At 27.1% G+C, this 16333-nt stretch overlaps 1 protein-coding gene across 3 annotated transcripts in view; it reads left to right on the plus strand.

Moving 5' to 3' along the window:
* The window catches only part of HERC2 (E3 ubiquitin-protein ligase HERC2), a 276358-nt gene that overhangs the window by 125867 nt on the left and 134158 nt on the right, over positions 1-16333 (plus strand). For all 3 annotated transcript variants that reach the window (XM_075372110.1, XM_075372111.1, XM_075372112.1), the window contains exons 36-41: positions 814-992; positions 4137-4332; positions 5255-5409; positions 7617-7802; positions 10241-10385; positions 15662-15840. In XM_075372110.1, the coding sequence (XP_075228225.1) occupies positions 814-992; positions 4137-4332; positions 5255-5409; positions 7617-7802; positions 10241-10385; positions 15662-15840 (1040 nt within the window). The remainder of the gene's footprint in view (positions 1-813; positions 993-4136; positions 4333-5254; positions 5410-7616; positions 7803-10240; positions 10386-15661; positions 15841-16333) is intronic.

Genomic DNA, 16333 nt, shown 5'->3' on the forward strand with positions numbered 1-16333 from the left:
ACCTTAATCCCTATTGTAACAGGTTTTTTTAAAAATAATTCATTTAATCTGTTTTAAATTAGTACTGCCAAGTTATAGCATCTCTGCTTTTCATTCAGAAAATTTGGGTTTGATTTGCAGTCAGGCATTGCATTTTCAAATGCTAAAAACGTTTTTTCATATTATATTACCATTAATAATTAACCTTTCATATATATAAATAAAAATCTTAACTTTGTTTTATTTTGAAAGTAATTTTATATTTATTTATTATAGGCAAACTTTTGACAAATTTGAAGCTGTAAAACACTAAATATCCATTAAGAAATTTGTCCATGTGTATTTTTTTAATAAATATTTTTATCATCACATTATTATACCACATCTTCCTGAGCTTCCTTGTTTATTCCTTAATTTTTGTTTCAAAAATTTACCTTAGTTAAATTTTCATTCTGAATTTTCTTCAGATGTCTGAACCATTTTTAGGCTTCTGATAGTCTGGTAAAAACAATTTACAGCTGTCAGTTGTATCTTTTTAAAACAACCCTCTTTATCTCTTCCTACCCTGCCTTTTCTATTCCTCAACCTCATTTTTTTAGCTTCCCTTTTCTGTACTTACTCTTTTACTTCCTTCAGTCACCTACTACTTGTGGTGACTTCTGATCTGCTTCCTCAGACTTACACAATAAAAGTTCCCCTTTTAAAGTATTTCTGACCCTCTCATTTTTTATCCTCTCTGTTCTTCTAATGCTCTTTCTCCAGATTTCACAAGCTTGTAGTTTGTTAATTGCATGAGTAAACAAGTTTACTATTAAATAAACATTTAATTTTTAGATACGGATACAGCTCAGAACAATAATGAAAAAAGTAATAAAGAGACTTATGTTATACTTGAGGATCACAACACAAGTTATAAACCGTGTGTTTCTGCTGTAAGTGGGCCAGAAATTGCTAGTCTTCTTGAACTTGGTACCAGAGTTGTTCGAGGTGCTGATTGGAAGTGGGGTGATCAGGTAAATTTATTTTTTAATAGTGCATCACTCATTAATTCATAACTATGATTAATCATCGATTCTTTTCAAGCATTTAGATTATTATTTAAATTTTGTTAATTGTTGCTTGACTGTTAATTCTATTCCCTACCTTTTACCAAGTTGTAGCTTTATAAACTTTAAATGTTTTTTCTTTTTAATTTCTTTGTCATACTGCTGTTTTCATTAGTATATCTTTTTGTTTTTCTGAATTTTCAAAGCATTATTCTATCACTAAATCAGGTTTTACCACTTTACTCTTTCTATATTTCATTTGATTCTCATGGACTCTGATGTTTTGACTCTTAATTCTTGAAAATTAATCCTGTTTCTTGGTATCTTAATCTCAAAAATCATAGTTTGGCAATGTCAAGGATTTTTTGTTATATTTTAATTTTTTTTTTTTAATTTTAGTTATATTTTATGTGCTTGATAAACTATTTTGTAAAAAAAAACTATGTTACTTAAGATTATTGTTTGGTGCCCATAAATCATGTGGACTGATATTTAGATAATTAAACATGCTAACTTATCCTTGTGTTTATATATATGAATGCACAGTCTTTGCTAAAGATAATAGTTACTTATCCTTAAAAACAAAAATATCCACCCTCTACCAAATCAGACAATGAACTGTTTTCGTTTAACTCAACATTGTATAGGTTTACGAGAAGGGAGATTATGCTTTTCTTGCCATTTTTAATAATTATAAAGCCATTTAAAAACTTTTTCCACCAATTTATTTAAAATTAAATTAAAAGTTTTTCTAACCAAATCAGTATTATTCTGTTGATGAATTTGAAAATAATACTAATTTAAAATAAAACCCTGTTTTTCTGTATCCCATTCAACATATATAGTATTTATATGTATGCTGAAAATAATTTTCAATAATACCTTCTAAGTTGTAGAGTGTGATGATATATCATTACTTGTAGTAATTTTTTATATTTAAGTACATTTATTTTTTATCTTATAATTGATGTTTTATATTTATAATTTATCTTATAATGACATGATTTATATAGTTTATTATTATGTACCAAACAGAATAAAATATCTATTTAGTAAATAATTGCAACTAATAAATAATTACAATCAGATTTTATTCCTCAGTTTTTAAGCAACTGCGCTTAATTTAAATTTGTATCTTACTTTCATTCTTGTACCGTTGGTGGAATTTTGAGCTTAGTCATTTGATAGTGATTTTTTGAACCCTTTTGTACATGTATGCAGTATTATACTAAATTACAAACTGCATGTACATATTTATCCTGTGTCTCAAAAGAATGGCTGCAGTTCAGATCTATGGTTAGTAATGTTAGTTCATTCATTTATTGCTGGAGACTGTGTTTACAGAAATTTTAAAATAATGATTGTCTGTATTTATAGGATAATAACAAAACTGTACTGCTTCTATGATACTTTGTAATTTGCTATAAGTTAAGTGTAATTTTATATTTGCTTTTAGTCATGTTTGACAGTTTTTCACTCATAATTCTTTCGGACAAAACCGATTGACATAAAATTTAGACAGTAATTAGGGAGTAGCTCAAGGAAAAAAATTTATATAGTGCCAATGTGTGTTTTTACCCTGGGGGTGGATGCCATCCCTTTTTGGGGGTGGAAATTATTACATTCAAAATAACCGCAGAAATCAATGGAGGAATAAATTCTAAGCAAAAAATGTTCTATAAAGTATTGACTCTAAGTCAATACTTTGAGTTATTCATGATTGAAAATGTTGATTTTTCATCCAACCATTGAACAATTTTTCATGAATAACTCAAAAATCTTACATTTATCAAAAAAATTATCATTAGCAAAAATGAAGCTTATAAAATAACGAAGAGATAATTTTTTATTTATTTTTGTAGTTGCAATACGAATCGAGTTATGCTTTCTTAAAGGTAACTTTTTGTTCACCGAAAACTGAAATTGAATCTTTCAATGTTAAACCAGAAAAACGGAAATTTTTTTAGAAAATCTTATAGGATATTTTTCAAAGTACTTGAAAAGACCTTTAGATGCTCCGGTGACATTTGTCAAAATTGTCCTCCAATTACTGACTAAGAGGAGGAGGTCAACAATGATGAAGTTCTTGTGATGATCCATAGAATTTCTATAATAAAATGTGCTACTATAATCTACATAATTTTTTTTCTTTTCTCCTTTGCTCATTTTATAAAAATTTTAGTTTTTAATTTTAAGTAAACATGATTGTTAATTTTAATCACAAGGCCAGTTTTAAGGTTTAGGATGCTGTAATAAATTATAAATTACATTAACAAATATAAAAAGTTTATAATCGATTATAAATGCACCATTAAAACATTTTAAGCTGTTGAAAAAAGTCTTTTTTTCATCATTAGGTTGGATTCTTAGGGTTAACAACATTGTAACACATCATAAATTAGGTTTCAGATTATGAAACAATGTTTATTCTACACATTTAAATGATTTTGGGCTACAAAATATTTCTATAATTTTAAAAAAATTTTTCAGAAGGGGTAGTTATTAAGGGTTGAAACGTTGCAATAAATCATAAATTATATTACAAACAGTAAAGGGATTTTAATTTTAATTCATTATAAATGCACCATTAAAACATTTCAAACTGTTGAAAACTAATTTTTTAAAAATTTCATCATAGGAGTGGGGTTTCTAAGAGTTGAAACATAGTAAAGCATCATAAATTTTATATTCCACAACATAAAAAAATGTTTATCCTATATATTTAAACATGATTTCAATCTGTGAAATGTTAAATTTTTTTTAACAAAGGCTAGTTTTCACCCCCAGAAAACAAAAAGCACACATCAGGAACATATTACTTTTGAAGCAGAGGATTAGATAAGCTTAATTATAAATTTTCATGAAAATCGGTGTTGTCCAAAAGAATTCTGAGGTAATACTCTATTTTTACCGTCAAAGCACTGGACTATTTGTTTAGTCTGTTTACAAACATTGTGTTTCAAAAACTTATTTGTTCAACCTTGAACTGAATATTTAACTTTGTTAGTGCACTGATAATCTATTTATGTAAAGTATGATTTTATATTTGTACTCAACACTGATAAGTTAATATGATGTGATGCAGTGAATTATTGTTTTTTATTTGTTCAGGATGGTCCGCCACCTGGGGAAGGTAGAGTGATTGGTGAACTTGGTGAAGATGGGTGGATAAGAGTGTTGTGGGATAATGGTTCTACAAATTCGTACCGTATGGGCAAAGAAGGAAAATATGATCTAAAATTAGCTGATCCACCTGCTCCTGAAGATAATGATGTCGATACAGATTCAGAACCTGATACCAAAAAATGTTTGTATATAATTTTATTTTATTTGTATTGTATTTGTCAAATTATGTAGTGATATATGAGTAGATCAATCATCTAGAACTCTTACCTATACATTTATAAGTAAGAGTAATGTAAGCTGTATTATATTGGTTATCAGTATTAATTTATGAGCCTCCAAATTGGTTATTGATCAGAATTCACCAATTGAGAGATGCCATTTGATCCTTAGGTCATTTCAGTTTTGATCAATATGATGATGTATTTATATTACTTCCCCTTATTGAGTTAAGGTAGTGATTGCATTACTTCATTACAGAAAGTGTTTTATTTCTATTAGTTTACACTGTCTACACAAGTTTGTGTGGTGAACAGAAGGAAGTTATCACGTATAGATCTAAGTATTACCTGCATTTCAGTTGTCTTAGCATGGGCAACATTATGATTGACTTGAATATCACTTATAGAACTACCTAGGTAGAAGTACTACCTACATTTCAGTTATCTTAGCATGGGCAATATTGTGTTTAATTTGATGAAGAATTCAACAGAAGACCATTTAATCTTACTTTCCGCATAATGATATTGGAATACTGATAATTCTTGAGAATGCTAGTATCATTTTTGAATTAAAACATGAATCATTTCAACTGTTATGGTGGTATATAAAAAAAATGTATTAATGTACTTTTTAAAATGTATGTATGATAAATTTTAAAATGAAAATGATTAAGGATCAAAAAAACTTCTCAATTAGTGAATTCTGTTCAGTTGCTGTGTATTTAATGGTCCATTCATATTAGCATTAATAATGTTATATATGTATACATCTGATGATTTCTTAGTATATATGTTTTGATGTATTTATATTTGATTATTTTTCCTTGTTATATTGAGATGTAAGGAACATCATAAAATTAATCCATGGTCTTAAATTTGTTATAGTGGTTCGGAATGATGATATAGGTCCAGCAGAAGTTTTGCGTCTAAGTGCCTTAAATTTATTGCGTGGATTAGTGATTTGCTGTGGTGTACATGCTGATTCAATGCAGTCTTCTGCTGTTAATGCAGTTTCAAAATTATTTCACAACATTGTTGAGGTAGGTCGTTAATATTTATCGTACTTCAGTTATATGGTACTGTTACGGTTTATTTATTTTCATAAAATGATTTATTATTAAATATAATTATGGACTGAAGTAGGGATTACCCAAAATGTAACCCTAATTGTACACATATTATCAGTAACTAAATGTCAAATCAATATATATATTTTTAACACATTTATATATATTTTTTTCTTATATTTAATTGTTTATTCTTAGGCTTTGTATTCTGTTTTTTGTTCAGAAAGACAGCTCATTAAACACACGTGTAAAAAGTTTTATGTTTAAAAATAATAGTAATTAGGCCTTTTAAAAAGAAACCTGTTTATAGATAATTAATTGGGTTTTTCTTCAGAAAAATCGGAAATTTTTGTAAAAGTTTTTGTTTCCTCTTTTTATCGTACAGCTATCTTATTCTATTATAATAGAATGAAATTTATAATTATTAATTAGTATTACATCAGCAGGTATCTATTATATTGTTTCAATGTACCTTAATAAAAATAAGCATTGGTGAGAGAAATTTTAGTACATAAAATGTATAATAAAAAATACATATGTTGATCAAGATTAGTTGAAATTTCTTACTTACAAAACATTAAATGCTTCCTTAGCTGTCACTCTTTCATTGTCGGTATTTTTTCATCCATACCTTGTCAGCTTTTGTTTGGTTTGTTTGTAATACAGTATCCAATATTTCTTGTTCAGTGGAATTCCTGTTTTTCTTTTTTGGTTTTTCTTTCTTAGAAACCAACCATTCCTATACCTCTCACCTGTTGTTGCACCCAAGAGGTTCCTTTAACCAACTCTGAATACTTAAATATTCTTCTGAATCAATGGAATTTTCAATTGATATCAAAGTCATATTAAAATATAACACATGATGTCATCATCATACATCTAATAAAATTATTTTGTGATTTTTGTGGTCACATCAGTAATCGATTATACAGAAGGGCTAACCCCCTTACATAATTTATAATGGCTGTTTTTTAATATCAAAATTTAAGTTACTTTCTGGACAGCCCTTTGTGTGTGCGTGCACATGCATGTATGTACACATATTTATATATTTATGCATATACACTCACTATACACACTATACACTATACTATATATATATATATATATATTTATATCAATAAATTAAAACTTCTTATATCTATCATGGTAATATCTTTTTTTATTTACTTATAAAATATTTTTCCAATCAATTTCTTTTTATTTTATTTATATTTCAAAATTTTTATTAATATTAATAATCTTATGTATTCTTTAAAAGCTGTTCATGAATATTAAAAAATGTAATATTTCCTTTAATAATTGTTGAAGTGCTCTGAAATCCTTTTTATGAACAATCTGGTGGTTTTACATATACGTATATGATGATTATACTTCTTGCATTTGATTTTAAAATTCTACTAAATTCAAATTTGTTAACAATTTGTGTGCAATTTATAAAATTAAATGTAATGATCATAAGGTTATTTATATAGGAAAAACAAATATATCCTTTAAAACTAGATTTCTTGAACATTATAGAAATTACAAAAATAATAAATTAGGTTCATCTGATATGGCAGACCATCTAATAAACAATAAGGATTCTATTTATTTTATTAACATAAACATAGAAATATTAGAACTTAATAAAGATGACAAAAAATTAAATATATTAGAAAAGTATTGCATACATAAATAAAAATAAAATTTCAGTTTGATAAACCATCAGACATTGTTTGAGGGAGATGGTCTTATAAAAATGCTAACATGTAGCAGCACTTGTGTAAATTAATATGCAATTCTCATTATTTTAATTTTTATTTTTAAACTTTATTATGCAATAATCAAATTATTTCAATCATGATTGAGAAAGTGAGAGTAGTACAATGTTTAAATTGGTATACCTGATATAATAACTAAATGATTTAATATAAAATATCAATTATTATTCTACCATGGTAGATAATAAGGAGTTTTAATTTACTGACAATTAAAAATACATATAGATGAAATTTATTTAAAATTTTATTTTTATTCTAATTAATGTAATTTATATTTTTGACTACAGAAGATTGAGTGATACTCTGAAAGCTCTATTATAGTTAGGTAAATGTTCTTACCTTTTTATTCCAGTTGTATCTGGTTCTAATAATATAATTGTTTAAATTATATACATGTCTCCTTTGTATTTCTTTTAGAAAACACATTTGAAGAGTAAGTCAAATACCAGTGTGACATATCGTCATCATAGGGAATGGGTTACCCTTGGTTTTGTTAGATCTATTGCAGTTTCACAAACTATGTGTAATGCACTTAGTACTAATAATTGGCTTGAGCTTTTATTTTTATTGGCTTCTGGACATAATGGTCCTCTTCCTTCTCAGGTAATGTATAAGTTATTAGTTGAATCTTTAAGTTATTGTAGAAATTTTGTTAAAATGGAAACTAAATTGAATTATTTAATTCCAATGCTATTTTGATATTAGTTTTAGGCATATGGTGGTTCATCAAAAGAAATTTCATCAGTCAATGTAAATGGAACAGTATAGTGATCAAGCAATATTTAGTTCTTGTTAGATACAACAAAACAAAAATTTAATTTTTTAACTGGATTTTCATTCTAGTGAAATCCTATATCTTTTTAATGATAGGGAAATAATAAATTTGTGTTTAAAAACAAACTTCAAATGATTGTTTTTTATCAATTTGTTTAAATTTCATGTAAGATAAATTTTGGTATTAAACTATCTATTTAGCATTTGTTATTTTCTGTTATGATTATACAGTTTATATATTATTGAGATATATTTAATTTATATTTTATTTACCTAATCCCTTGGTCATATAATTGTAAAATGCTAGCTTATATGGATACGTTTGAGACTTTCATATACTAAGGATATGCTTGACTTTCATATTTATCAGCTGTAAAATTCTAAAATAAAAAAAAAATAAAAATTTTCACTACTATTAAATTGTTAATTTTTTATAAATATTTATTTATATTTTATTCTTTTGAAACTGTTATGTTTTGATTATCAACATTATGTATAATATTACAATTAGTTAGGTACTGCTTTTTTATTTTATTGATTATGTTCAGCTTGTGAGCCACTTACAGCATTACAATTAGATAAAAGAGTAATTATATTGTTTTAATGTGAACCTTTCATTAAAGAAAAATGTTGGTGTTATCTGGGGTCTGTTTTTTAAAGTACTTTTCACTTCTTTTTACATTTTTAGTTACTTTTGTTTTTTTAAAGTAAAGATTTGAACAATAGCAGTAAAAAGTTTAAAGTGAAAAGTAGGGAGTAAGAAGTTTTGTTTTATAAAACAGTTACACTTTAGAAGCCATTTTCAAAATAACACTATGAAGAGGTAGCATCTGAGAGTTAAGGATAGAATAACTTTGACTTAGTTAGTTATTTCGGTTGCATTTTTAAACAGCATTACAAACAAAGTTGCTGGTCGACAAAGTGAAGTTTATATTCATAGAGTTTATGAACTGCTGCTGTGTACAGTCATGTTCCAATGGTACTAGTAAAGTAATTGCAACTTCTGCCTTGAGATTAGATTGCTGTTTTAAACATTATTGTTTTAATTATTTATTAGACTTTATTTATATTAATAAATTAATTGATGTCATTTTAATTTCAATGTTTAATAATAAAACATCAATTTTTTCTGCATAATTATGGCTATTTTTGTATAAATAATGAATTCTATCTTTTGCCCTGTTATTTTGTAGTAAGAGCAATTGTTATTAGTCAGTGTCCTTTAAAATACAAGCATGATGAAAGTATATCACACTAAAAAAAGTATATATGAGTAAATAAAGTATAAATTTCTTACATCAATTGTTTGCTTTAAGTAATGATATTATGGTGAACAGAGACATGAGAATTATAGAATTACAAGTTAATAGTTTAAAATAAGCATATAGTTATAAGCATTAGGTAATCTGTAGATGTGTTATTATTGATGAAAACAAATAAAATATTGTAACCTATTTTAACAGACATTTCTTGTTTAGAATGGATGACAAGCATGTCACTTTGTTCAGTAGGACTAAGCCCAGACTATACTGTTTTGTTATTTCTATTTCTATCTATATACAAACAACACAACAGTGCTGCACTCCTCAAAAAATGTTAACTTCATTTTGTCAGCTTGTAAAACAGTTTAAAAAAAAAAAAATGGCAGCCATGAAATTGCAGTTTATGAGGTCATATGAAATGAAAGATTCAAAATTTAAACTAATGTTAACTTAAGAGATGAAAATTAAATCATGTATTTTTATAAATCATTTTTAAGCTGACATAATTATTTTCAGTGAAACTTTAAGAAAAATATTATATAATAGTCACTTGCAAGTACAATATAGACTTTGTCAAACAGTGAATAGCATTGAAGAGTAAGAGTTAAAGTTTTCAAGCAACTTATGTTCAAAAAAAATACTGCAGAAAACTGTTCGGTTTCTGTAATTTTTCACTTTACAAACTTATTCAAAAAATGACACAAAAGTAAACAGTGTAATATAAAAAATGGAAAGTAGAGGATTCTTCATAAAACAATCAGATATGCTAAGTACATTAAAAAAACAAAAAAACACAGAAGTGCTCTACTTATAAATTCTGCATAATTAAAAGCGATAAGTGAAAATTTTAAAATTACTTTAAAACAACAGGCCCCATACTTAAGGATCTAGTTTTCTAGCTCATTACCTGTTAAATTCCGAGTTTGAAAATATTGATATATGTTTAGTTACTATTAATTTAAAAAAGATGCAATTATTTAACGTAGTTTGTTAATTTATTTATAGTTATTAACATTTCGGTTGCTTAAAGCAATATTGTCAGCCGGTCTGACTGATGCTGATCAAAAATATGCTGTATTGGAAAGAATTTTTTACTTACTTGGACAAACAGCGCTTATATGTGAAGCTGATGTACCTAATTTCTGTCCAGGTAAGTGTAAAATTTTATTTGAATTTATAACTTAATTGTATTACTTATGATAATTTTTTAATAATGTATCATTCTAAAAAGTTATTTTTTCAGTTTTATTTTGCTGTGTTAAAAAACACAGCAAAATGTGTGGTTACATTTTGATTTGTTACGAGATCTTATATTTTAAAGTTTTAAGCATTATGTGTAGTTTTTTGTAACACAATTTTTGGAATTAGAACAAAAGTGATTGCTTTATTTTTCATTCTATATCGGATTATCTATTCCAAAATACTCATGTGATGTTATCAAGCTATCACCATATAAAATTATTTATTACATCATTATAATCTTATTATTTAAAAGACCTATAACATGTTAATATTGTTCTAGTAAACTTTTTTATTAAAAAAAATTCTTACTGTGATGGTTTTCATGACTCTATCTTGCAGAGTATCAACTAAACAAGATGAAACATTCATACCAGAACAATCAAATATTTAACCGCTCCTCATCACCAAGCAAAACTCAGTTGTGACTTGTATTTGTCCAAACAAATTGAACTCCTAGGTTCACATTTGAAAGAGTGAAATTTATTAGACAAATGTACTACAATTTCATTAAATGGAAATAAAAAGTAAAATTGAATGAAATATTTTACTATGGATGGCTTAATTTATGCCTGCTGTGATGTTAATGGGCTGATGTTTGGCCTGCTTTTATGTGTGTTGTTGATGATAATTAGTGTTTATTTATAGATTTATCAAAAAAGAAGTTTAAAGAGAGTGCTGTTGCATAATTCAAATAAGTGTTCCTCTACACTATTAACTTGTCTTCTAAGAATAATGAAGAAAATGCATGAAAGAAATTATATCATTAAATACCATATCATTATGTGTTTATGGGGCAGTTGTGATACCAATCAAGACACCATTTTGTTAAAGATCGATAAAAATAGATAATTTCACTCCAAGACCAGAAAATGTTGAGTATTCATTCTCTTTTGAGTTATTTTACCACTTTTACATATAAACTAAAGAATTTTGTGAAAGGAGTAGATAAAGATGAAGAAGACTATAAATATTTAACTCAGGATTTTCCACAATTAAATGATGCTGAATTAAAGAAGGGAATATTTGAGGCTTAAATCAGAAAATCGTATATTATTGGTGATCTTATATTCAATAGTGAATTGATCCTAAGGAACTAATAGCACAACAGTCATTCAGAGATATTATAAAGGTTTTCTTCTAAAAAAAAAAGCTGAAAATAATGATCTGTTTAAAGAAACTTTTACTGAACTGTAAAAGTTTAATCGACAGAATGCGATTAAAAATTCATTTTTCCACCTCATCTTGACTTTTTTCATTCAAATTTGTGTGCAATAAGTGATGTACAAGAAGAAAGGTTTTCATTAACATATTTTACAAAAGAACAGTGCTATCGAGACAGATCAAATGGGATGAATTTATAATAAGTGACTACTACTATTGATTTTTACAAAGAAAACACTTTTTACATAAAAAAAGAAGTAATATCTTAGTTAAATAGGTACTATTTATGCAAAAGAGGTACAAATTTACATATTAATTTTGTCACTTGCAAAATTATAGTTATTTCTTAGAAGTGCTTAAAAAGAGATTATGTGGATTTTAATGCTACAACTTTTGTAACATTGAGATCATGAAACTAATATTTTTCTGTAATTTTTTAATGGTTACAATTAAAAATCCCATTTTGTATACAGGGTCTTCATAAAAGAATAGTGAAGTTTCTGTAATTCAGATCAAGGCAGTTAATCCACTGGATTGGTCTAGTGGTAAATGCGTCTATCCAAATCAGCTGATGTGGAAGTTGAGAGTCCCAGCGTTCAAGTCCTAGTAAAGTCAGTTATTTTTACACGGATTTGAATACTAGATTGTGGATACCGGTATTTTTTGGTGGTTGGGTTTCAATTAACTACACATCTCAGGAATGGTCGAACTGAGACTGTACAAGACTACCCTTCATTTACACTCATACATATCATCCTTTGAAGCATTATCTGGTAATTACTGGATGCTAATCAGGAAAAAGAAAGAAGATCAAGGCAGTAGGAAAATTTTGAGAAGTTATGTTGGTAGCCCTGATAGCCTCCAACCCAAAAGTTTGTGTAACAGCAGTTCAAACCGCCAACCAGTTTTTGTATTGTTACTGAGGAGTGTTTAGTTCATTACTATGTTCACTATTCAAGAAAAAGTAAAGTGTGTTTTGTGACAGACTGAATTAGTCTGTACTTTTAACTCTACATGAATATGGAAAAGAGCACCACTTGAAAATAATAAACAACATCAGTTCAAACAGTTACAAGAAATTGTATCTGTTCTCAAGGAAAAATCAACTGGCAGACCACGAGTATCAGATGAACTGTTGAACGAATTTGACATTCTGCTATCAGAAGTCCTAACAAATCCATCTCTTGTTGAAGCGTCGAGTTGATATTCCAAAAACAACAATTCACAAAGTTTACGAAAGAGATTGAAATTAAACGCATATAAAATTTAGCTACTGCACGAATTGAAACCTGATGATGGAAAAATGTTTAATTTTCCATAAAATTGCTGAAAACGAATCATTTTTAGACAATATTTTTATGGATAAAGCTATATTCCATATTAATGGGTGTGTTAATAAACACAATTCACAAATTTGGGAATCTGAAAACCCACATGTAAATTTTGAGAAATGACACAACATGCCTAAAGTTAATGTTTGTGTAGTATGATGAAAAATTGTGTAATCGGGCCTTTTTTCTTTGCTGAAAAGACTATTAATGGAAATGTTTATTTCGATATGTTAAAACAATTACTGCTTTCCTCAACTGGGTGACCTTGAAAACATAAAACAAATTCATTTCCAACAAGATAGTGCACTCCTATACTTGAATGCATTTGTCAGCCAGGCTTTGAATGAAAAATTTGGACATTGATGGATAGGCTGGCAAGGACCTTTACCCTGGCCTCCAAGGAGTCCAGACGTGACACCTTGTGATTTTTTCTTGTGGAAGGATATATAAAAAACATTGTTTATTCGCAAAAAATATGTGACCTATGTCACTTAAAGAAAAGTATTAATGAAACAATTGTGGCTGTAACAGAAAATATGTTAATTTGGGTATGGGCAGACTGCAACTGCATATCAATTGGCCATTTGCCGAGCGATTAATGGTGCACATATTAAAATTTATTAGTTATATAAAAAAAAAAAATGTTTGAAATGACAAATTTGATAAATAAACATCAACTGTAAGCATTTTTGTTTTCATTTAATCCATGTTCAAAACCCCACAATTCTTTTATGAAACCCTTGTGTTTTGTATTGAATCTGAGAAAAACTGATTTGCTTTTAAGGTGTAATATAAAATATAGATTTAAATTTACCTACTTGTGTTTTATTTAAAAAAATTTACTTTTCTTTGTAGACCGTTGTAATTAAGATGTGTACTCGTATAATACATTATACAGGTAAAAAAATAAGTGAAAGCTTTCAATTTAGACCTTAATATTCTGCAGTTGAATTGTGATTTATTTGAAGGTGTTCTTTATACATTCTGTTTGCAGTGTTTTTAATTACTGTGTAGCAAGTATTAATTAAGCTCCTAGTCCTTTACTAGACTTTTGAGACCTTTAATTCAGTTGAGATCTGTAATTTTTTTTTTTTTAGGTGTAAGTTGAACTCATGCAGTTTGTGTAATCTGATAAGTTATTTTGATATTATTCTCAACAGATTCGTTTTGTGAATATTTTCAACCGCATTAAAAAACAAATTTACAAATGAACCCTGTTATAATAGCCCATAATGCCGATCAATCACACTAGGAAGATAGCTTGTATATAATAATCATTTCATAGGTGTTTTAATTACTCTGCAAACTTTATTTTATTCACTAATTCTATAGTAATTTTAAGTAATATTATTTGCTACATAATATTTCCTTGTATTTGAATTTTTGTCATTTTTATTAAAGGTTGTGTGGAACAATCTAGTCTGTAAAATACAGCTACAGTATTGTGCAGGGAAATTAAAATTTCCTATCTAGTACCAAGGAGCTTTATATATGATGTTTGCAAATACAAACACATTAAAGGTACATTAATTAGTAAAGGGATTATTAACATTTACTTATCTCTTTTTTAAGTGCTCTACATAACATCCTTTAGTTATATGAAAATATTAAGCTAATGGTTGATTTTTTGTTGTACTTGTTTTGGCATGTCGATTATCACAACTTCATTGTATTGATTCCATGAATATGAAATTATAAAGAACTGTGGGCGGCAATAACAAGATGTTGAACTGACCCACCCAAAAAAAAAATGTTGTGTAAGAACTGGTGAAATAGAGGGCCGATGGCAAAACATCAAGACTTGGGGATCCATTACACCCAATCCAAAGTGGAAGAATTTTGTTTGTTACGGTTCATTGTGATATTAGTCTCAATTGATACAGTACATCAGAGGCATATGAATACATGCTACTGAGGTTTTACCACCACATCTTGAAGGAAAATGTAATTACTGGATTCTTTATTTAATTGCAGGAATAGCTAATTCTGCAGCAAATCCAAATAAGAATGATCAGTCACCATCATAACTTTGAGAAATGAAAGAGTCATAACTTTTACTTAATTGAATTGGTGTTGTTAACTGAGATGAATCGTGCTTTTGTGTGATTGATATCTGAACATTTTACTAAGTCTCTACTATTTATATGAAATGTTGCTTCGTCACTAAAGAACAAATATAGAGCAACATCAATACTCTTCATAGCTACCGCATGAGATGGTAAAATTTTTTGCTTTAACTTGTTTCCCTTTTTCATAAAGCTGGCATCTAGCTAGTTTTCTTTCAAAACTTAAAATTCATCTTGCATATGCAAAAGTCATTGTATATTTGATAGAAGCAGAAATAAAGTTATTTGAAATGAGATGAATCACAAAATAAATCATATTTTTAATATATTTCTACAGTTTTTTATTTCTTGTTTAACAGTTGTACAAATATTTTCTTGATACATTACAATAACCATCTCTTGTTCTACATCCTCCTGGACACATCATGACTTTTGACATACATTACCATTAGTGGCATAAGAACTTACATTTTAAAATTTCTAATGTAACGATCCTTAAGTAATAACTTTCCTGTTTGATTGTAAATTTAACAATTTCTTTTTGTGTAAAATGAAAAGAAATGTTTAAAAAATATGGAAAGCTAATTTAACTAATTATTGTTGGTTTTTCCTATCCATGATTACAGAAGGAAAAGTTTATGCACCTTTAACAGCATCACATACCAGTACAGTTGTTGAAGAATGTATTTCTTTACTTAGAACATTACATATTTTATCAGATTGGAATATACAGTTCAACACACTTCTTGCTAATAAACTTGCTGTTGCAAGTGATTTGCTTACACACCCATTCTTAAATCTTCAGGTACAGGTTTTTTCTCTTTTTTTTTTAAATTACTATTTAATTATAATTAAAGTTATTAATTTGTTATTATAGATCAATGAAATTTTTTAGTGCAGAGTTCAGTCAGAGAATTTGTTTGTTTATTTAATGTTTAGATTATTATTATTATTATTATTATTTTGTGTATTATTTATTTTATTCAATTTTTGTAAATTATATTTCAGTAGCAATTATTCATTTTTTCTGTTTATTAAATATGAATTTTTTTATACCATAGATATCAAAGATATCTTGTTTTTATTAACATTTTTGTTCATTTTACTGAAAAGTATTTACATAAGATGATTTAAAAAAAACTGTAGTAATAAAGTAAGTAAAATAATTCTTTACAGTGAAGTTTATTTTTTTTATTATTCACTTTTTTTTCTTATTCACTTTTTTTTCTTATTCAGTCACTTTTTTTATTCATATGTAATTTGCTTTAAATTATCTCCATTGCTTTATATTATAATTT

The sequence above is a fragment of the Lycorma delicatula genome, chromosome 7, assembly GCF_047948215.1.
Source record: "Lycorma delicatula isolate Av1 chromosome 7, ASM4794821v1, whole genome shotgun sequence".
In the NCBI taxonomy this organism is placed as follows: domain Eukaryota; kingdom Metazoa; phylum Arthropoda; class Insecta; order Hemiptera; family Fulgoridae; genus Lycorma; species Lycorma delicatula.